Raw genomic sequence first — 20,972 nt, 5'->3', positions numbered from 1 at the left:
TCCTGCTTGCGAGGTCCTCGAGCTCCCGAGAAGTCCAGAGCCAGCTCTGGCTGCCCACCCCGGGAGACTTGGTCTTCTCCTTAGAGCCGGAGGAAAGCAGGACATGGGGCCAGCTCCAAACTCTGGGCCCCGGAGTAGGGCTTGGGGCGGGCGTTCCGTGGTCCTTGGCTCGTTTACAGGGCTGGTGGGTCCTAGCCTGACACCCACCACGTCCAGTGGTCACTCACTCACCTCTCGGACTCCTCCCGTGAGCAGCTGCGCGTCTCCAGGGCCTGGAAAAGAATGCGTGGGCTTTGCAGGGACCTTCTTTGAGACCAGAGGGCAAGGTTTCCTGCTTCTGAGAACTAAGGCTCTGTGGTCCCAGGACCTCAGAAAAGGGTCTCATCTATCGCTAGTGTTTTTCTGGCAGAGCTGGCGGTTGCTTTAGCCCCCTCCTTGGTCCTTATATTAAAAGACAATGTACTTTTTAAAAATACGGGCGATGTGCTGTGTCAGCAGACAGCTGCCAGTAGTTTCCAGGATGCACTAGGAAGCTGACAGCAGGTGGGCCATTCTGGATGAGGCTGAGGGCGGGAAGCATGCTTGCCGCGTCCCCTGGGCAGGCAACGGCCGGCCACAAGTGGATAAGGTGGCTAATGGCGCGTGAACGGCCAGTGTCCCTTGCCATGAACCCTCGCCCAGGCTCTTCCACCAGCAGGGCCCCTTCTCCACGTGGGCAGCTCCCATCTGCCACCAGATAAATGTCCCGTGTGCTCATCCCACTGGTGCTCCCTCCCCTCCGCACCCTGCTCCAGTGACCCCGGGGCAGCAGCAGCCCCGCCTGGCTTCTCCCCAGGGCGGGGCCGCAGTGAGAGTGGACCAGTGTGCAAGCTGGGGGTTGAGCGAAATGGCGTCCTCAGCCCCCGCCGTAAAGGGGCACCTGGTGCTGCCCCTGGAGTGTGCTGGTGGGTTGTCAGGGAGAGAAGCAGCTACTGAAAGGCCCACAGGCACCTGCGGGGGGGCAGCCCCCCAGCACACCTTTCTTGTCCCCTTCGCATCCCATCCTCTCCCCTGTGCTCCGGCCCCTCCTCTCTGCTCCTCCCCATGCCCCTCCTGCCTTGGGCTCGCTGTCCTGTCCCCTCCGCCTCTGCCCTCCACTCTGCACCCCTCATTTTCTTCGACCTCTTGTCTCTCTTCTGTTCCTTTTTATCTGCCCCTGGGGGGGGGGGCCCTCCAGAGGGCTGCGGGTACCTAGTCCTGCCGGGGTCGCGTGGCGCTAAAGGGGCTGCCGGGTGCCCCTCTCACGTCCTCTGAAGGAGGGTTAACCCGAGGTGCGCGTGGCCCGTCCCCTCTTCCAGCATCAAGGTCCCCTTCCTCGAGGGGCTTCAGCCGGGAGCTCTTACCTCACACGCGGCCAGACTGCCGTGGCGCTCGGGGCTGCTGGGGTAGCGATGGTGGCGGTGGTGATGTTGCTGGTCCCCTCTCAGTTGCTCTTAAAGCATAAACCCCATATCCTGCTGGGCTGGGGCCTCGACTCTGGAAACAGGGCCGCCCCGCCGGGTTTCCCCGGGAGGAGCTCTGCTGCCCGCCTCGTGCGGTGAGGCACGCTGCGGGGGCCTGGGTCCCCGGCGGCACCTGACGGGCTGTCGCCTGCCTCCTGCTCTCCCAGATGGAGACCTCACAGACACTGTCAGTGGCCCCCGCTCTACCGCCTCGGACCCGACCAGCAGCAAAGCTGCCACCAGGAGCCCCACCCAACGCCACAACCCCTTCAATGAGGACCAGGCAGAGACCGTCTCTTCCTCGGACACCACCCCCGTGCACGCCACCTTCCAGGAGAAGGTGGAGTCCCGCACCCCGGAACCGCCAGACGCCTGCGCAGAGCTCGAGGTCATCAGGTCAGCAGGGGCTGAGGGGGGAGATGGGTGGGCTTCCTGGTGCCCATTCCTGGTGTCCACTCCTAGGATCACTTCTTAGTCCTCGCAGGCAGTTGGGCCTCTTCCTGGAGACTAAGTACCCCTGCTTCCTTGATAGTGCTTTGAGCAGGAGGAAATAGCAGGCCCGGAAGATGAGAGGCAAGGCCACGGCCGTGGCTGGCTCCTAGGGCCGTGCCCAGGCTGCTAGAGCATTTGTCCGGTCAATGGGCCTTCTTTCCAAGGGAGTTCTTGGATGTCAGCGCGCAGTTTCTGAGATTTGTGCCAATTCTAGTTCAGCACAGCTCATTCAAGGAAATGTATCTTTGTCTTAGCGATAGGAACATGGAGGAGGAGGAGGAGGAGGAGGAGGAAGACAAGCTGGGACACTCTTGGCCCCGACCTCCTGGGCTCCGGGCTCCCGCCTCCCTGGCCCCTGGTCCGGAAACTCTCAGATACCCCAGAGGCTCACGGCCCGAGGCAGGGGCATTGCCCCCCAGCACCCGGAGCCTGGGGCCCCTCTCCCACAGGCTGGTTTGAGTCCGGAGCAGCTGGAGCCGCTCACACCTGGGGTCACTCAGGCAAGCCCACTGCAGCCAACTTGGGACCAAAGAGTAGGGGCCAGAGGTTTCAGCCCAGAAGACTTCGGGGACATTTCTGGTTGACCTGTCCATGATGATACCGAATAGGCAGTGAGGTCAGCTTGGGGGTCCTTGGCCCACGTCCTCAGGGAAGGGCTGATAGAGGGGCCATCGGCCTGACCAGCCATGGCCTGTTGTGCCCTGGAGCACAGCCGGCCGGACCGCAGGGCCTGCCCAGGGGTTCCTCAGGCTGCTGCCATCTGTGCCACCTGGGCCTGGTCCCTGCCCTCCAGTCACAGGGGCGGCTCGGGTCCGGAGCCAATGCTGCCCCCGGCCCGGGGGCTGCACCCAGCACTGCCCGGGACCACTGAAGCTCTGGCCGTGCGCTCAGGTCACATTCGCAGGGTCACCTCTTCAGACCCCGTCCGTCTGATTGCCCTCGGCACCATGGTGCTCAGGTGTTCATTTCTCCCCATCACTTCTGTCCTAGGGTCACCAAGAAAAAGAAAACTGGCAAGAAGAAGAAGGCCAGATCAGATGAGGAAGCAAGTCCACTTCACCCAGCCTCTGTCCAGCACACCGGGGCCAGGACGGGGGATGGTGACCGCTGTGTCAGCAGCCCAGGCCTCGGGCAGGGCTCCCCAGACCCTGCCCTTGCTTCCCTCCAGGAGAAGGGCGAGGCGCCCGGCGGCACCACGGAGAGCACCGAGCGCGCAGAGCCCAGCCAGGTGGGCCTGCTCATCCCCGAAATGAAGGACACTTCCATGGAGCGCTTGGGGCGGCCCCTGAGTAAGGTCATCGACCAGCTCAACGGGCAGCTGGACCCTCGCAACTGGTGCTCCCACGTCGAGCCCCCAGACCAGTCCTTTCGGACCGGCTCTCCGGGGACCACCCCGGAGAGGCCACCATTTTGTGACTTTAGTGAGGGGCTTCCGGCCCCAATGGACTTCTACCGCTTTACCGTCGAGAGTCCAAGCACTGTTACATCAGGTGGTGGCCACCATGACCCTGCAGGGCCTGGCCAACCGCTGCATGTTCCTCGTAGCCCTGAGGCTGCTGGCCAAGAAGAGGGAGGAGGAGGAGAGGGACAGGCGCCTCGGCCGCTAGGGGACACCTCGGGGCAGGCTCAGGAGCCAGAGACCCAGGAACTAGAGACCCAGGTGCCCCTGGTCGGTGAGGGGCCTGGGCCTGAGCCGGAGCCTGGGACGCAGGAGGCTCTTTGCCCGCTCAAGCGAGACCAGCCCAGCCCGTGTCCGAGCAGCGCTGAGGACTCTGGGGTGGATGAGGGGCAGGGGAGCCCGTCTGAGATGTCCCACTCGGCGGAGTTCAGGTGAGCGAGGAAGACCTAACCCGAGCTGGGAGGTGGGAAGGGCTGTGACCCTCCCCCCCTCGTTTTGGCTTCTGGTTGGGGTCAGAGCCGCAACAATGGCGCTGCTTCTGGGCGCCTGTGTCGCTTCTCTTGTATGTGTATCTCCTCTGTGCCTCTTTCCCTCTCCCGCTGCTGCCGCAGCCTGACACCTCACCCTCCCCACACTTGTCCCTCTTGCAGAGTAGACAACAATCACTTACTCCTGCTAATGATCCATGTGTTTCGAGAAAACGAAGAGCAGCTCTTCAAAGTAAGTCCCAGGAACTCCAGACCGAAAAACAAGAGCCAGCACAGCCCGGGGAAGGGGGGGGGAGGGGGGGCGAGCCTGCTCAGAAGGGGTTTGCCTCTGGCGGCGGGGGCGGGCGGAGCCGCCGTGCCTGACCTGCCTTTGCTTGGGCCGCAGATGATCCGGATGAGCACCGGGCACATGGAGGGCACCCTGCAGCTGCTGTACGTGCTGCTCACAGACTGCTATGTATACCTGCTCCGGAAAGGTGCCTGCCGCCCCCCTCCTCCCGCCCCCACACCCCAAGAGTCTACTGCCTGGCGCGGGGCCATGAAAAGGCGCTCCACGGGGGTGCGGCTCGCTGTCCCAGCGGCCCCGACCCAGGAGCCCGGGGCCTTCCCTCTCTCAGGGCCCATGTCACTCACCCTCATTTCAGATCACAGGGCCCAGATGGGTCCTCTGGGGAGGAGGCCAAGTCTTAGAAAATGGTTCGGGGGAGGGAAAAGAGGCCACCGTGGGAAATAAGCGTTGGGGTGTCCTCTCTCAGGGGCCACAGAGAAGCCATACCTGGTGGAAGAGGCCGTTTCCTACAATGAACTGGACTACGTGTCGGTGAGTTGGCTCCGCGGTTGGCGTCTGCTGCGGGGCGGGGCGCCTCGGGCCACCCTCCCGCAGGGCTGCCGGGCGCGCGCATCCTGCACCTCAGCCCTCGGGACTGAGCGCCCCTCATCCCAGAGCAGCTTCTGTTCATGGTGCCAGGGACAACAGCCAAGATGAGGACACCTCAGCCTCTTCACCTGCCGTTTCTGTGACCGTCCCTCCCTAACCCATGCCAGGGTCCCAGGCCTCTGCAGCTTTACCTCGTGGCGACCCCAGGGTGTGCCTCCTCCCTCCCCAGCTGGCCTTCTGTCTGGCGGTGGCTGCCTCTTCTGCCAGGCGGCGGCCAAGCCCCGTGTGCATGTGAGGTGTGGTTTCCGGCAGGTGGGCCTGGACCAGCAGACGGTGAAGCTGGTGTGCACCAACCGCAGGAAGCAGTTTCTGCTGGACACGGCCGACGTGGCCCTGGCTGAGTGAGTGACCCTCCTGCCCCCCAGCCCACGGCCTTCCACTGAACTGGAGAATTGGCATTTGCCACTGGTTTGGCCACACCCTGGACTCCCGCCTCCGGGGGTGGGGGTGGGAAGTGGCATAAAAGAACTGGAGAACAGAAATATGTCCCCTTTGGAACCTGCAGTCTGGTCAGAGAGGCTGCGAAATGAATAGACACACTGGTCTGTTGGCTCGTGGTCAACCCGGGTGGCCTGCAGGGAGGAAGGGGGCCGGCTTGCGTTACCCAGCAGGAAAGAAAGCGCAGTCCCCGCAGCTGGGCCGTGGCGTGCCCCCACAGGCTTCCACACGGAAACTGCGTGTGATGAGAGTGTAGTGTTATTCAAGTCCAGCGCATCGGTCGTCCAGTCTTCCCCCGCTGCCAAAACCCAAGGCCCCCTGGCCGTTGGGCCCCAAGGCATTAGGCCTTGTGCGGGTCACCATTGGATGACCATGGTCTGCTGTCACAGCACTGCCCCGCCCGCTGCCCTGAGCTCTGGATCCAACCAGGTCCCTTCCTCAAGCCTCTGTGGCCCTGGCCGGCCAGGAGCCCTCAGCAGTAAGCCTTGTCCATTTGACTGGGGGGCCCAGGCCTCTTGACAGCAAACCCTACTCCCTGCGTAGGTTCTTCTTGGCTTCTTTGAAGTCAGCCATGATCAAAGGCTGTCGGGAACCACCCTACCCCAGCATCCTGACAGATGCCACCATGGAGAAGCTGGCACTGGTCAAATTCGTGGCCCAGGAATCTAAGTGTGAGGTAAGAACCCTGGGTGGGGGGTGTTGTCCCTGAGTATTAAGGTTAAGAGGTACAGATAGAGGGCCTCGGCACTCTTCCGTCACCCACGCCCCGCTTGGGGTGTGTCCTTGCTCTCTCGGTGGCTGCTTCTGGTGTTGACCCAGACCTCCCCACACTGTCTGCCCCCTCCCCAGGCGACTGCCGTTAATGTGCGCTTCTACGGGCTCGTGCACTGGGAGGACCCCATGGACGACTCCCTGGGCCCTGCCCCCTGCCACTGCTCGCCCCCCGAGGGTGCCATCACCAAGGAAGGCATGCTGCATTACAAGGCGGGCACCTCCTACCTGGGCAAGGAGCACTGGAAGACCTGCTTCGCGGTGCTCAGGTGCGAGCCCTCAACGCTCGGGCCCCAGGCTCGGCTCGAGGAGCAGGCCCCTCCTCCACAAGGCTCTGGGGGGCACATACCCAGGATGTTAGAGCTTCTCTGTAAAGCCAGCCCTCTGTGGGGCCCACAGAAGCCTGCCCAGAATGCTTCTGGCGAAGACCTCGGCCGGGCCTGCCCGAGCTGTCCCCAGGCGTGCGGAGGGAGCGGTGCTCCCCGCTGTCCTCTGCAGCTCTCCCTTCACCCTCCCTGCCCCAGAAAATAGGCCCCGACCTCCTTGGCCCCCAGGGTTCAGGGCCCCAGCTGGTGGGGAATCCCAGGGATCGGGACTCTGCCTGGTCCCCAGTCCCTGGGACAGGCCTCACCCCGCCACGTTGTCCCCCTGCAGCAACGGGATCCTCTACCAGTATCCCGACCGCACTGACGTCACCCCCCTGCTCTCGGTGAACATGGGGTGAGTGTCCTGGGCAATGGGGCTGTGTAGGTGTTGGGGTCTGGCTTCGCTGCCTGAAGGCCAAGGCTCTGGCTGAGCCTGGTCCCGGGGCTCCTGTTCTCCCTGGCCTGAGCTGGCTCGCCTTGTCAGTACACCTGCCCGCCTCGGCCCCACCCCATCCAGCAGCCCTGAGACGTGCCCTGGGCCCTGCCAGCTCTGAGGACTGAGGGACCCAAGGGTTGGTGGCGGGGGAAGGCCCCTCTCAGGGAAGCAAGAACTTCTTTTTGCCTGGAAGGGTCCGGTCTGATAGAGGAGGCAGCCCCCCTAGTCTGTTAGGGGAGGCAGACCCTTCCCTGGGAAGCTCCTACCTTGATGGGGAAGAGGGACACACACAGTAGAGAAAACAATAGGCCTATAGCGGGAACGTGAGCGCGTGCCCTGATTCCGAGGAGGCGGGAGCTAAGAGCTGGCTCTCCCCACCGCCTGGCCATGGTTAGGTATCTAACAGGATCTTGGCGATTCTGGACGTAAATGGTGTCGCTCGGAAAGGAGCAGGGCTGCCCAGCAGCGTTAAGCCCCTCCTGAGAGCCGGAGGGTCGGGCCGCCTCGGGAGTCCTCCGGCCTTGGGCTGTGGGGCAGGCCCTGTGCCCGCGGGCCTCGAGCCACCCCAGGGACGCCCACCCCACCCCACCCCTGCGTCCCGTTTCACCCCTCCTCCTCTGGCCCAGGGGGGAGCAGTGCGGTGGCTGTCGGAGGTCCAACACCACGGATCGGCCCCACGCCTTCCAGGTCATCCTTGCCGACCGGCCCTGCCTGGAGCTGAGCGCCGACAGCGAGGCTGAGATGGCCGACTGGATGCAGCACCTCTGCCAGGCTGTGTCCAAGGGGGTGAGCTGCTCCTGCCTCCCATTCATCTGGCCTCCCGGCCCCACCCCGGGTCCCGTCCCCATACCCACGGCAGTCGTGGAGCAGCCTGTGCGGACCAAGACAGGGGACCCCAGGGGAGATCCCAGGAGCGGGCCCTGGAGCTCAGGGCCGCCTTTGGCCTGGAACTCTCACCGTCACCCCATCCCCAGCTATAGTCCTGAGTGGGCGGAGCCTGCCTGGCTTCCGGAGGTAGGGGCGTAAGGGCGGTCTGGGGCCGACCAGCGCCGAGCTCCAGCTTCTCCCTCTGCCAACACCCTCAGGTCATCCCCCAGGGGGTCTCCCCCAGCCCCTGCATCCCCTGTTGCCTGGTGATCACCAACGACCGCCTTTTCACCTGCCATGAAGATTGCCAGACCAGTTTCTTCCGCTCCCTGGGCACAGCCGAGCTGGCCGACATCAGCGCCGTCTGCACGGAGCCGGGCAGGGAGTACTGTGTCTTGGTGAGCTGGCTGGGTGGTGGCGGAGGTGGGTCCTGCGGAGGGAGCCCTGTGTCTGCTCACCGGGCCCTGCTCTCCCCAGGAGTTCTCCCGGGACAGCCAGCAGCCCCTCCCACCCTGGGTCGTCTACTTGAGCTGCACATCCGAACTGGACCGATTCCTGTCTGCACTGAACTCTGGGTGGAGAACCATCTATCAGGTACCTGGCTGCCTGGGCCCTGGGTGGCACCGAGGAGGCCAGAGCAGGGGTCCCGGGGGCAGCACCGCACCTGCAGCTCTGGGACAGACAGGGACATTTAGGACCAAAGGGCAGCCCTGACTCCCAGGGAGCCTGAGACTCAGCTGAAAGTGGAACTCAGGAGGCACCATCCCTGACCTTCTTGGTTCCGATCAAAAAACATACATGAAGTGCGTACGCTGGGGCGGAGGCAGAGAGCCGTCCCGGGTGGGCAGGACACGCTCGGTGCGGAGCCAGCTGGAGTGTAGGGCTTGCCACACAGGGTCCCCACTGAGAGCCTGGGCCTCCCCCAGGAGGAGGAGGCGCAGGCCACCACCCAGCCGTCAGCTGGAGCCCCGCCTTGAAGGGCAGGAGCTTAGCAGGCAGCCCGGCCCTGGTGCAGAGGGACCCATGGCCCTCACAGATTCCCTGCACCCCTGACACAGGTGGACCTCCCCCACAAGGCCATCCAGGAAGCCTCCAGCAAGAAGTTCGAGGATGCCCTGAGCCTCATCCACAGCGCGTGGCAGCGCAGTGACAGCCTGTGCCGCGGCAGAGCCTCCCGGGACCCCTGGTGCTGAGGCGGAGCTGCCGGTGTCCTGGTGGGGCTGCCCAGGGCCGTCGTCCCTGTGTCAGCCTGCAGCTTGGGGCTGGGCTTCCACCCCCGCCCCTCAGCCCGCTCCCAGCCGGGGCCGCAGAACCAGCGAGTGGAGCTTGAGACCGGGTCTGCCCCTCCCAGGGATCCAGAGTGGGTGCTTCACACCCTTGGGCGTCCTGCCCAGCTGGTGGGCGCTGGAAAGTGCCAGGAGCACAGGGTCCGAGCCCTATGGGCTCTGTAGTTGTACGGCCGCCTCCCCAGCGCCACGGCCTCAGCCCACGCCGTGTCTTCAGGATGGCGACGAGAATAATACCAACTCCGAGGGGAGCAGAGGGACAGGGCGGGCAGGAGTCCCCTCCTCGCCTGGGCCAGGGGCCCAGGCAGGGGCTCAGGCGGCCCCGGGGCCCCGAGTGCCGGCCGTTCTTGTTCATTGTTGAACACCTACCTGGCTGCGCAGGGAAGCTAGAACACGAAGACCTCAGCGCATGTCTCCTGGCTGACTCCATCCCCCAGTGCACTGCTGCCTGCCTGCCGGGGCCGGGGCCGGGGCCGGACTGGCCCGCCCTGGCTGCCGGGAGGCCCTGCATGCCCACGGCCCCTGCCCCGCCACTCCCTGCCCCTGGCAGTGCCCGTGGACCCCGGAATCAGGCCGTCCCTTCTCACCGGGAGCAAAGCGGGGGGGGGGGAGGGCTTGAGAGGAGCAGAGCCCACCAGCCTGGTGTCCAGTCGGAGCCTCCTGACTGTCCCCTGCTTGGCTAGAGCCAGGCCCTACCCAAGAGCTTTATCAAGGGCCCTCGGGGGAAGGAGTCAGACGGTCCGGGATTTGTTTTTTAAAATAAAATAGATCTGTTATATTGCCAAGAATCGTCACTGGCCCTTTTTGACCAGGGTGGATATGGGGGATCTCCAGTCCCTCCCCTGAGGCCCCTTGGCCCTTTATTCTCATTCCACAAATATTCCATTGGCTGCCCCGCACTGGCACTGGGGACCAGATCCCCTGCGGCCCTCGGGCCCTTGCCATCTGGAGGAGCTTGGGCCTGACCTCTGCCCTTCTGTTAGCTGCCGTGCCGGAGGGTGGGGGGAGCACCCCCCCCCCGTCCCCATCCGTCCGTCCTGCAACGAATCTCCAAGGCCAGGGCAGTGCCCTCCTGCCTCCCCAGCTCTAGGGGGAAATGCCAGCCACTTCGAATGAACCTGGAACAGTTCAGGCTGTTCCCAAGGCCTCTTACTGAGCTGCTGCCTTGGGGGCTGGCTAGAGGATGCCAGGCCTACCAGGCTGGAGGGCCATTCAGCCCTGGGATCTCCAGGGCCTCACACCTGGGAGGAAAGGGGTAAAATCAGGAAGAGGTGGGCGTGGACACCGCAGAAGTGGGGTTCTAGGCAGGGCGGCTCTGCCTCTGGTTTTGATGCACGGTGGCCCTGGCAGGAGAGAGCTGCTCTGGGGGCAGAGGCCACGGGGGGCCGGTGGTGTTAGCCCCTGGTCGGGGCAGCCTGGTGCCCGGCAGCAGTGCCCAGGGGTGGAAGGTCCCTTCTCACCAGGCATGAGGCCATTTCCATGCCTGAGGCTCTCCTTCAGAGAGCCACGCCCAGGAGGTGCTCCCACCGGCAGGAGGGTGGTGCTGGCGGTCAAGCCCTTACCAGGTAAATGACCAAAGCCACTGGTCGCTCCTTGAGAAAGGAGCTTACTTTTCCATCTCCCACCCCACCAGGGGGCGCCCGGGTAGGGTAGATGCAGCCCCCCTTCCTGGGGGCATGCTCCACATGTCTCTAACTCTCCAAAGAAGCTCTGGAGTGGGCACCGCTGTCCCCGTTTTGCAGCTGGAGAGACTGAAGCTCAGAGAGAGGAAGCGATTTGCCCAGGTCACATAGCGCAGCCTGGGGGTCAAGATCGGTCCCCCATCTCTGCCCCCAAAGACAGTGGGAGCATAGACTGGCAGCCAGATCGGAAGGCGGGGGCCGGGAAAGGGGACCTCACACAGACAGTGGCAGAGGTGGGAGCAGGGCAGTTGCTGAGCTGCTGGGCACGCTGTGGCCAAGAGCCTTCCAGGGCAGCTAGTTGCCCCATGGCCCCAGGCTCCAAACTGCAGCAGCACTGGCTAAGCCAAAGGTGGGGCAGGAGCTCCACCCCTTTGCCCCACAGCCGGAGAGAGGCCAGAAGGACCGGAGGGGCAGGAGGAGGTGCCTGGGGTGACTGGCACCTTCTCTCTACCCCTAATCTCTCCCTCTGGTCCTAGGTGACCTTTCCCCCAGATCCCAGGGCCTAGGCCCACCCCTGCAGGGAGGTGTGGAGAACAAAGGCGGCTGGGATTGGTCAGATGCGGCAGGGGTGTGTCCCAGGCACCAACAGCTCTGGCTGCGGAGCAGAGCAGGTGAACGCTAGGAAAGATCAGGAGCCGCCTGGGCAGCCTCAGCCCTGTCCCACCAGACCCCTGCTCTCCAGACATGGCCCCAGGACCCTTTGATCCCTAGCCCTGTGATCCTTCAGGGGTACAGGCAGACTAAGCGCCACCACCCCAGGGCCCATGCCATGCCCCTGACTCGGGCACAGCCGGCCGCTGGCACAGAGGACATGGAAACGGTGGCCCCGGCTGTGGACCTGGTGCTGGGCGCCTCAGCCTGTTGCCTGGCCTGCATCTTCACCAACCCCCTGGAGGTGGTGAAGACACGGCTGCAGCTGCAGGGGGAGCTACAGGCCCCAGGCACCTACCACCGGCCGTACCGGGGCTTGGTGGCTTCAGTAGCTGCTGTGGCCAGAGCAGATGGACTGTGCGGCTTGCAGAAGGGGCTGGCTGCCAGCCTCCTCTACCAGGGCCTCATGAACAGCGTCCGCTTCTACTGCTACAGTCTGGCCTGCCAGGGTGGCCTCACGCAGCAGCCAGGTGGCACCGTGGTGGCAGGGGCTGTGGCTGGGGCACTGGGAGCCTTCGTGGGGAGTCCTGCATACCTGGTGAGTGCCTTGTCTCCATCCGCCGCCACCCCGGGACCCAGCTTCCTCCGAGGCTCTGAAGCTTCCAGGGCAACAGGCCGGGCGGGGCAGGCTAGGAGGGGCTGCTCCCTGGAACATCCCGGCCCAGGCCTGCAGTCTGCCCCGGGGCAGGTGGACCTTGCCCCATCCTCGTTCCCCTGGGGTCCCCACCCTGCAGGTCCTGAGCCAGGGCAGAGGCAGAAAGTAGCAGGAGGGGTAAAGTCTCAAACCCGAGTTAGGCACCTGCGTGGCTTGTGCAAGCCAAGAGCCAGGGTCCTAGCACTAGGCTGGATGCATAACCTTGCCACCTCCTTAGCCCTCAGAACAGCTTTTCAAGGGTAAGCAGAAGGTTAAGCAACTTGCCCAAGGTCACACAAGGTGCAGGACCCTGCCAACTCTGGAGACTCACCCCGACTGACCCTGTTCCACACGCCCCCTAATCTGTGGCGGGGGGGCGATGCTCACAGAGGCCCAGGTGCCGGGGCGGGCTGCTCCCTGGAACATCCCAGCCCAGGCCTGCCATCTGCCCCGGGGCACCAAGGAAGGCTCAGCCAGGCTCTCCAAGGCTCCAGCCCTAAGCTGTCTGTCACCTCTGCTCTCACAGGTCAAAACGCAGCTGCAGGCTCAGACGGTGGCCGCGATGGCCGTTGGGCACCAGCACCACCACCAGGTGGGACTGTCACTCCCCAGAGCTCCCTGGGCTGGGTGGGCTCCTGGGCCGGCAGGGGCTGCCCAGTGACCCTGTACCCTCTCCCCACAGAGCGTCCTGGGAGCCATGGAGACCATCTGGAGGCAGCAGGGCCTGGCAGGGCTGTGGCGGGGCGTAGGTGGGGCCGTGCCCCGAGTCATGGTTGGCTCGGCCGCCCAGCTGGCCACCTTCGCCTCTGCCAAGGCCTGGGTGCAGGAGCAGCAGGTGAGGGGCCAGGGACAGCTGCACCAGCCCAGCTGGACCCTCACTCAGGGAATCCCAAGGGGTGGTCCCAGGCAGGGCCCCTGAAGACCTCTGGGCCCAGGTGAAGTGGGGGGTCAGCAGCGAACCCTGAAGCTGTAAAGGAACTTGGGGCGGAGGAGGTGTGGAGTAGGGAACAGCTGGAGGGGCCTTGTCTTCCCCACTTCCCCCAGCTCTTCCAGCCCCCAGGGGGTGGGAGGGGGGAGAGCAGCTGCAAGGGTCAGCAACCCGTACCATCCCCACAGTGGCTCCCAGAGGACAGCTGGCTGGTGGCCTTGGCCGGAGGCATGATCAGCAGTGTAGCTGTGGTTGCGGTCATGACTCCCTTCGATGTGGTCAGCACTCGGCTATACAATCAGCCCGTGGATGGAGCAGGCAGGGTGAGCGGGGGACCAGGTGGCAAGGGTGTGGGGCACTGGACAGCACCTGCTCACCGCACACACACAGACATGTGACATACAGGCAAGCGCATTTGTTCCTTTCCTGTGCTGGGCGCCTGTGTCCCAGGTGTGTGCTAAGCAGATCCACGTCTGGATGTTATTCCATCCCCACAACCACCTTCATCCTCCTGGTGAGGAAGCCAAGGCTCAGTGATCTCGCATCCCTTGCCTGGGGTCACCCAGCTGGTAGTGTAGGAGCCTGTCCTGGGATCCAGGCCTGGCCCCATGGCCTTGCTGGCGCGCACCTGCCATCGCAGGCAGTGGTGCAGTTGTGCCCAACACACAGGCGCCGTCCACAGGCTGAGTTAGGGACGAAATTGGCATGTGTGCCACTAGCCAAACTGAGCCCCAGCGGCCTGAAGGAAGAGACCCTTTTGTAAATTTCGCAACATAAAAGGCCATCTTTCTGTAATTTGCCCAGCTTGCAGGGGGGTTGGGGGGACTGCCTTTTCTGACGTGCTGCAGAAGCCCTTACACACAGACAGGTACCGCTGTGCCGGCCCGGGGCCCTGCACTGACACCCGCCCTGTGCCTGCCCCCAGGGCCAGCTGTACGCGGGCCTCGCTGACTGCCTGGTGAAGATCTGGCGGCAGGAGGGCCCTCGGGCGCTCTACAAGGGCCTGGGCCCCGCCTACCTGCGCCTGGGCCCCCACACCATCCTCAGCATGCTCTTCTGGGATGAGCTCCGGAAACTGGCCAGACGGGGCCGGCGCCAGGGCACCTAAGCGGTGCTCTCGCCTCTGCGTCCTGACACAGCCCGTCACCCCGCCCCGGCTGGGAATGGCCGTCTCAGAGCCAGCCACAGGCCCAGGCCCAGGCCCTGCCACAGGTCTGGGGAGAGCGTGCGTGCACAGCTGTGGTCGACCCAGCCCCGTGACCCACCGCCCGCTCCGAATCACCACCCACTCTGCTCTCCAGAAAGTTCTCTTCCTTCCCTCCTCTGTTTGGGGTTGCCTTGTCCCAGAGCCTTGCTCATGATTACAACCACCGTTCTGGAACATCACCGTGAGCCAGGTCACTTACCTGCACCAGCAGGCTCTTCCCAAAACAACAGTGCGAGGGGATAAAACCCTCTTTTGGTGACGAGGAAGCCAAGGTGCAGAGGGTGCTGTGCTTTGGTCAAAGCCACCAGTGGACCTCAGCCCTGCCCAGCCCAGACCTGTGCCCTTGGCAAGGACCAGGACCCCGGGGGCTGGCGTGTCCCTGAGAGGTCACTGCGTATAGGAGGAGACCCGGGGTGCACCGTGAGGCGTGTCATCCGTCTGTGGTGGCCGGCCGCAGCTGCCATAACGCCGTGCCTCAGACTAGGCGGTTGTAACAACAGAAAGGTATTTTCTCACAATTCTGGAAGCCGGATGTCCAAGATTAAGGGGTCAGCAGGGTCGGTTTCTTCTGAGGCCTCTCCCCTTGGCTTGTAGACGGCCAGCTTCTCTGTGTCCTTCCTTCTGTGTGTGCCTGTGCCCTGATCCCCTCTTATAAGGACACCAGTCATATTGGATTAGGGCCCATCCTGGTGACCTCACATTCATTTAATTCGCTCTTTAAGGACCCAGCTCCAACCAAGTTGCATTCTGAGGCACTGGGCTCTCGGACTTCATTATATGAATGGAGGGTCAGGGAATGCCATTCAGCCTATCACACCAACGAAGGGCTTTTGCTGAGGCCTTGCTTGGCGCTGAGCACTGTGGGCGTTTGCACAGATCCTCACAACAACCCTGAAAGGGAACCTTCGAGGTGCCCGTTGATCCCATGAGGAGACCAAGGCCAGGGCAGGGAGGTGACTTGCCCAAGGTGAGTGGCAGAGCTAGGTATCCTCCACCCGGCCCTTCCCCAAGCTGCAGCCACGCTCCCCACATGGGTGCGTCCCTTTGTGCTACAGAGGTGGACACCCAAGTCCCTGGACGGGGCAGGGCTGGCCCAGGTCAAGCAGCCTGAACCACCTCCCCTGCCAACGCCCCATGTCTTAGAAAAGCTGCCCCCCTCCCCAGGGCACTCCTACCAACACTCCAAACTAATAAAGTTTTCTATTTTGTTTACTTCAACGAGCCCCCTTGTGCCGGTAGTCTGTCTCCCCGCCCTGAACCGCCCCCTTGGCTCGCTACCTCAGTCTCCCCTCCCACCATGAAGCCACCTGGGCTACTTCGGTCTGGGAAAGGAGGATCCAGAAGGACTGGGCTGTGCGCCCCACCCCGGCTGGCCCAGGGGAGGCCTGCCCCCTAGTGGACACAGCGAGGAGAGTCGAGGCAGGCTGCCCTGCGGCGAGGGGAGGGGCCGAGCTGAATCCCAGCCTCCGCGGGGCGGGGCGGGCGATCAAACACGCCTCCAGACTTTGGGCTGAGGGGAGAGCCTGAAGCGGGGAATAGATACCCCCTCCAGATCTTGGGCTGAGAGGTCAGAGCCCAGACCAAGGCCGGGGGACAGCAGAGAACAGAGGACAGACCCGAGGCCTGGGGCTTCAGAAAGCCACTGCGTGGCAAGCCCTAAGCGCGGGTGAGAAAAGCGGGCACCGGCCTTGAGCAGGGACAGAAAGAGAGACCAACCCCAGAGACGCCCTTCATCTCCTGCTGCCCAGAGGTGACCACCCCCCCGGCAGGTTTAAGGCCCCTGGCTCTCCTCCCCTCCCTGCCCTCTCTGCCCTGGGCCTTTGACCCCTCCTACTGCCTCGCCCTCACTGACACCTTTGCCCCGTGACGTCAGTTCTGTGGTGCAGACCTGGTCCGCGGCCGGGGCTGCATCTGACAGCCATGTTCTCCCTGCCGTCCCCCACCTCCTGGATCCCTGGCCTCTCCTCCTTGGAGTGGGTCTCGGGCCTCCTCCTCAACTCCCTACTGCAAGGTGAGCGCCACTTCCCCATGCCCTCTGGGGCCTACTTCTGCAGTGCAAGGTGCACCCCACCCCTAGGTCCCCCAGCACCTTGGCGGCCCCTCCTCTATCCCTACCAAGCACGCCTACTTTCCCTCCTGCCCCCTCAGGCCTCATCGGGGCCTGCGGAGTCTCTGTCCTGAACAACCTGCTGAAGGTTTACTTCTTCGTGGGCTGTGCCAAGTGAGTGCCCACCTCCCCGGCCCACGCCCAGCCCCTTTGGGGCCCCTGGGCCCCCAGCTGAGACTCTGGTCTCTGAGGGAAGACTGGGGGCCAGAGGCCACTGTCTGGCCAGGGAGTGTCGCCAGGGCCCCCAGATGCCCTGCCCCCCCGCCCAGGGCAGAGGCTGGCAGTTCCGCTGGTCTCCCTACAGCCACTCTCCCCCACAGCAACCCGGAGCGGCAGCTGGACAAGGAGCGGCTGCGGGCCCGGTGGGCCTCGCTGGACACGGTGCACCTGGCCGGGCTGGCCCTGATCCTGACCATCGTGGAGGTCCGGGTGGCCTCCCTAGTGGTGCTCGAGTTCTCCCTCAGGGCTGTCTCCACGCTGCTCTCCCAGGGCAAGGTGAGGCCACAAAGAGGGGTAGGTGTGCCCTGCCTGGCTGGGCCCTGGTTTCCGCCCCAGAACGGGAAGCTGGGCCCCCTTGGAGCATATCATCTGCTCAGGCTGTGACCACCAAGGCCAAGTCTCCACTCAGAGCAGACACACCCCCAGCCCAAGAAGATGCTAGCAGCAGCTCCTGGATATCACGGGCTTCCCATGTGCTAATAGTTTCAGTGCATCTTCCCACTATCCTCCCAACCACAGGGGGCCCAGGTTCTTGTGATTCCCCATCTCACAGATGGGAAACTAAGGCTAGAGAGTGTAAGTGGCTTGTCTGTGGTCAACAACCCACAAGAAGCAGACGCAGGCTTTGAACCCAGGTCTTCAAGGCTCTGAGCCACCACCCTTCAGCAAACATATGAAATCAAGCTGGAGGGAATGATCCCTTTAGGGCCTGATGTGCAGGCAACAGTCCCTCTTTGGGACTGATCGTCAGGGTTCCTTTGGGCTCCAGTCTCCCACAGACAGAAGCATTTGTACCTTGACAGCTCTCAGGGTCACAGTGGCAAGGGGAGGCCTGAGCCCCGCCATCGCGGCCCCTCTCCTGCCCCCTCCCCTGCCAGGGCTCCCGGAGCACCGAGAGGCTGCAGCTGTACCTGCTGTGCCAGTACTCGCTGGGCTGCGGGCTGACCTGCGGCCTGAGCTTCCTGCAGGAGGGCGCCGCTCACCGCACGCTGAACCTGCTGCTGGGCCTGGGGCTGGCTGCACTGCTCAGCACTACCACCCAGCGCCTCCGCCGCCACGTCTGTTCCCTCTATGAGCTGCACAGCAGCCAGCACTACTGTGGGGTTTGCCTGGGCCTGCTGGTCGGTGCACATGGCCTCCCCCGGCTGCTGGGCCGCACCCTGGCCGTGGCCTTTGCTGTGGGTGACCTGGCAGCCGTGGCCCTCATCAATCGGGACTTCCTGACCACCTCGGAAGCTGTGCGCTTCTGGACGCCGCTCACCATCTGCTACACCCTCCTGGTCATCTACATGCAGGGTAAGGGTCACAGTTGGGGCCCTTGGCATTTGCGACACATTCACGTCCTGCTTTCTGACCCGGGGCGGGGGCCGACGCGCTTGCTCCTGTCCCTGCCATCCCAGAGTGCCAGGCGTGGTAGCAGAGGTCACACGGCGAGGCAGCCAGAGGAGCAGGCAGCGCGCAACGGGAGCCCAGAGCAGATAGCGCTGTAATTGGACCTCGAAGGGGAAGCAGGAAGCCCCCTGAGAGGGGAGAGGGGGCCGAACCCAGAGGTGAGCGAGAGCATGGCAGCCTCGAACAACAGAAAGAAGCTGAGTGTACCTGTCACCCCAAGAGGTGGCTGAGAGGCTGAGGCTGATGAGAGTCACAGGGACCTGATGGAGAGCCCTCGTGGGCCAGGCTGGGCAGCCTATGAAGAGCCATTGCAGGGTTTGAAGCAGGAGAGGGTGACCCGGTCACATCTGGGCTCTCGGAAGAGCCACCTGGCTGCTGAGTGAGGACAGGGTGGGCAGAGTGAGGATGGCAGGCAAAGGAAGGGTGGGTGGGCAAAAAGCAGCAGGCGCAAAGGCCCTAGGGTGGGCATGAGCTTGGCGTGCCTGGTGAACAGCAAGGGAGCCGGGATGGCTGGGAGTTTGAGCACAGGGGAACGAGTCAGGGATGAGAGGATGCTGGAGAGTGGGCACCGGTGAAACTGAGCAGGACCTCGGAGGCCCGGTAAGGAGTTTGGAGCTTGTTCCAGCTGCAGTGGGAAGGGCTAGAGGATTACAAACAAAGAGCGATTTCATATCACTGATGTGTTTAGAAGGTCACTAGCTGTTGAGTAGACACTTGAGTTACAGGGTCAAGAACAGAAGCCAGGAGCTCAGCAAGGAGGCTGCTAGGGAGAGACGAAGGTGGCCGGGACCAGGGTGGAGCAGTAGAGTGGGGAGGTGTGCTTGGGTGGGGATCTGTTTGGCAGCAAGCATTGACAGGCTTCCTAGGGGATCAGACTTGGGATCAGACAAAGAACTGCAGGGGAGGAGTCAGGCGACCTCCCGCAGCTGGAGCTGGCGAGCTCGGTCCTGCCTGCAGGGGGAGCACGCGAGCACACCAGCGCAGGCCTGGCGGGAGGGCAGCGAGGCGTGGGAGGAAGAAGTACCTGGTGCTCTGGGGGATGCTGAGGGTGGGGGCGGGGGTGCGGCCAGGAGCAAGGGAGAGGGGCTGCGTGGAGGAGAGGAAGGCTTGAACTGGGCAGGATCTCTGGGGGAGTTGGGAGGTCCAGCCCTGATCTGGGGCACCGGATGCTGCAGGCAGGGGGTGATGGGCAGTGTGTCCCCCATAGAGGAGCAGCGGCAGCACCCTGGCCTGCAGAGCCAGGTCCAGACGGTGCTGGTGCGCATGGGTGGCCTCTTCGTGCTGCTGCTGACCGTGGGCCGCTGGCTGGACCTCCTGGGTGTCTTCATCTCCCTGCTGGGCGAGCTTTGGTGCCTGGTGGGCGTCCGAACTCTGATTGACCTTTGCCAGATACAGGTGGGTACCCCCACCGTGTGCATCCCCCAGACACTGAAGCCTTGCCCCTTGCCCCAGACAGCCCTAGGAGTCTCCACAGGCCCAAGTTTTGTTTGTTTGCTTTTAGATTTTATTTATTTATTTTTACAAGGAGGGGGAGGGAGTGCGAAAGAGGGAGAAACATCGATGTGTGAGAAATACATGGATTGGTCACCTCTCGTATGCCCCCAACTGGGGACCTGGCCCACAACCCAGGCATGTGCCCTGACTGGGAATCGAACCGGCCACTCTTCTGTTCACAGGCTGGTGCTCAGTCCACTGAGCCACGCCAGCCAGAGCTCAACAGGCCCCAGTTTAAGAAGAACTAGGGCACCCTTTCTTGGGATGGGGGGCAGAGGGAGCTGGAATCCCCTCTCTCGCCTGGTGTTAAGCTTTGACCTGTGCCCTAGAAGCCTCCCCAGAGGTGGGGAGGATGGTCTTAGATAAATGGAGGCCTGAGGTCCCCCCAGGGGATGGGGCATTGGTGGGGGGTATCCTCCATCCTTTCCTCCCCACCTCCCTCAGGACTTTCCCTCCCAGAGGCCTTCAGTGTCAGCCCCAAGCCAGCCCCGGCCCTCAGTGCCAGCCCAGGCCCAGGAGACGACCCGCTCCTGACCTGCCCCAGAGAGGACTCCTAGTCTGACTCAGGACCACCGGGAGCCTGGAGCCTGGACCCCGGCCTGATGCCTGGAGGCAGACAGGCAGGGTCAGCCCCCACCTGGGACTTGAGGTGGGCACTGGAGCCCCCGAGATGGAGGGGAGGGTTTGGGGCGAGGGCCCTCAGAAGGCGGGGGCAGCTGGAGGCCACTGGGCTCATCCTTCATACCTCCAGGTAGCCCCCTAACACCCGCCCCAGTGGGGGGGAGAGGGATGGGGGAGAGGCGCGTCCTCAGAAGGGCTTCCCCCTTCCAGGCCTCTCTTGCCCTCTCCACAGACAATAAAGATGTTTTTCTCAACCTGTTCTTAGAATTGTGAACATGCAAGCAGGGAGAGGGGCTTTTCCGAGACCGCACAGCTCTTCCGGTCGGGCAGGCTTCTGGGATACGTGTCAGGAGTTCCGGACTGAGGTGGCTGAGAAGGGGTGGGGTGGACGCATGGCCTAGCGTCTACCTGCAGTTTTGGGTGGGCAGTGCCTGTCCCATCCCATCCTAGGCTGAGATACAGCTGAAGGAATCGCAAGGCCAAAATGGCCTCTGTTGCTGCCCATGGGTCCCTAGCCCGACTCTGACCTGTCTAAGACCACGAGGATGCTTCCTGTCTCAGCTGCATTCAGCCTCGTGTCCCCTGCAGGGTCCAGCTCAGAGAGGCCACAGAGCACATGGGCAAAGGCTGGGGACCAGCTCCTCTGTGGGCTTGCTGTGTACCACGGGGCGGTGGCTCGCCATGTGCTGGGCACGGTGCTGAGCATTTCTGTGGTTTCGTTTCAGTCTGACATCTGCCCCAAGGGGTAGGTACTGTTACCCCCTTTTACAGATTCAGGAACTGAGGCTCAGAGAGGTTAAGGAACTCTCTCAGGGACACACCGCCTGTTAGTGGCAAAGTCAGGATTTGCATCCAAGTGGCCTAAACCACAGAGACCAAGCACTTTGCATGCTTCCTGCCCACCTCTTCTTACCGAACTGAGGCCAGGAAAACTCACAGGTGGGCATGAAAAATATGGCAGGTTCTGGAATGTGGTTCTGGCCACCTTTTGTCCAGGGTAGCCCCAGGCTCCATTACGGTCACGTTCTCCTGGCGCGGGCACCAGCCCCACAGCACAGTTCAGTTCCACGGGGCCTA

At 63.5% G+C, this 20,972-nt stretch overlaps 3 protein-coding genes across 4 annotated transcripts in view; all 3 read left to right on the top strand.

Moving 5' to 3' along the window:
* The window catches only part of PLEKHM2 (pleckstrin homology and RUN domain containing M2), a 34,909-nt gene extending 25,161 nt beyond the window's left edge, over positions 1-9,748 (top strand). For both annotated transcript variants that reach the window (XM_054579699.1, XM_054579698.1), the window contains 13 exons: positions 1,649-1,877; positions 2,964-3,803; positions 4,023-4,092; positions 4,246-4,336; positions 4,616-4,680; positions 5,050-5,138; positions 5,779-5,911; positions 6,085-6,275; positions 6,661-6,726; positions 7,434-7,593; positions 7,893-8,072; positions 8,152-8,268; positions 8,733-9,748. In XM_054579699.1, coding sequence (XP_054435674.1) covers positions 1,649-1,877; positions 2,964-3,803; positions 4,023-4,092; positions 4,246-4,336; positions 4,616-4,680; positions 5,050-5,138; positions 5,779-5,911; positions 6,085-6,275; positions 6,661-6,726; positions 7,434-7,593; positions 7,893-8,072; positions 8,152-8,268; positions 8,733-8,867 — 2,366 coding nt within the window. In that variant the 3' untranslated portion in view covers positions 8,868-9,748. The remainder of the gene's footprint in view (positions 1-1,648; positions 1,878-2,963; positions 3,804-4,022; positions 4,093-4,245; positions 4,337-4,615; positions 4,681-5,049; positions 5,139-5,778; positions 5,912-6,084; positions 6,276-6,660; positions 6,727-7,433; positions 7,594-7,892; positions 8,073-8,151; positions 8,269-8,732) is intronic.
* A 1,497-nt stretch (positions 9,749-11,245) lies between these two features.
* On the top strand, positions 11,246-15,465 carry SLC25A34 (solute carrier family 25 member 34). Its single transcript, XM_054579696.1, has 5 exons — positions 11,246-11,831; positions 12,454-12,519; positions 12,610-12,762; positions 13,044-13,178; positions 13,781-15,465. The coding sequence occupies exons 1-5, from the start codon at positions 11,412-11,414 to the stop codon at positions 13,961-13,963; spliced, it is 957 nt and encodes a 318-aa protein (XP_054435671.1). The 5' UTR covers positions 11,246-11,411; the 3' UTR covers positions 13,964-15,465.
* A 77-nt stretch (positions 15,466-15,542) lies between these two features.
* TMEM82 (transmembrane protein 82) lies at positions 15,543-20,128 on the top strand. The gene is made up of 6 exons (XM_054579631.1): positions 15,543-16,073; positions 16,211-16,283; positions 16,490-16,664; positions 17,267-17,684; positions 18,988-19,175; positions 19,719-20,128. Exons 1-6 carry the CDS (start codon positions 15,983-15,985, stop codon positions 19,806-19,808), a joined length of 1,035 nt encoding a protein of 344 aa, XP_054435606.1. The 5' UTR covers positions 15,543-15,982; the 3' UTR covers positions 19,809-20,128.
* The last annotated feature ends 844 nt before the right edge of the window (positions 20,129-20,972 follow it).

This window comes from Pteronotus mesoamericanus, unplaced genomic scaffold, assembly GCF_021234165.1.
Source record: "Pteronotus mesoamericanus isolate MK-2021 breed Mesoamerican mustached bat unplaced genomic scaffold, CSHL_Meso_final contig_557, whole genome shotgun sequence".
Classification (NCBI taxonomy): Eukaryota; Metazoa; Chordata; class Mammalia; order Chiroptera; family Mormoopidae; genus Pteronotus; species Pteronotus mesoamericanus.
This window is presented reverse-complemented; position numbering and strand designations above follow the sequence as displayed.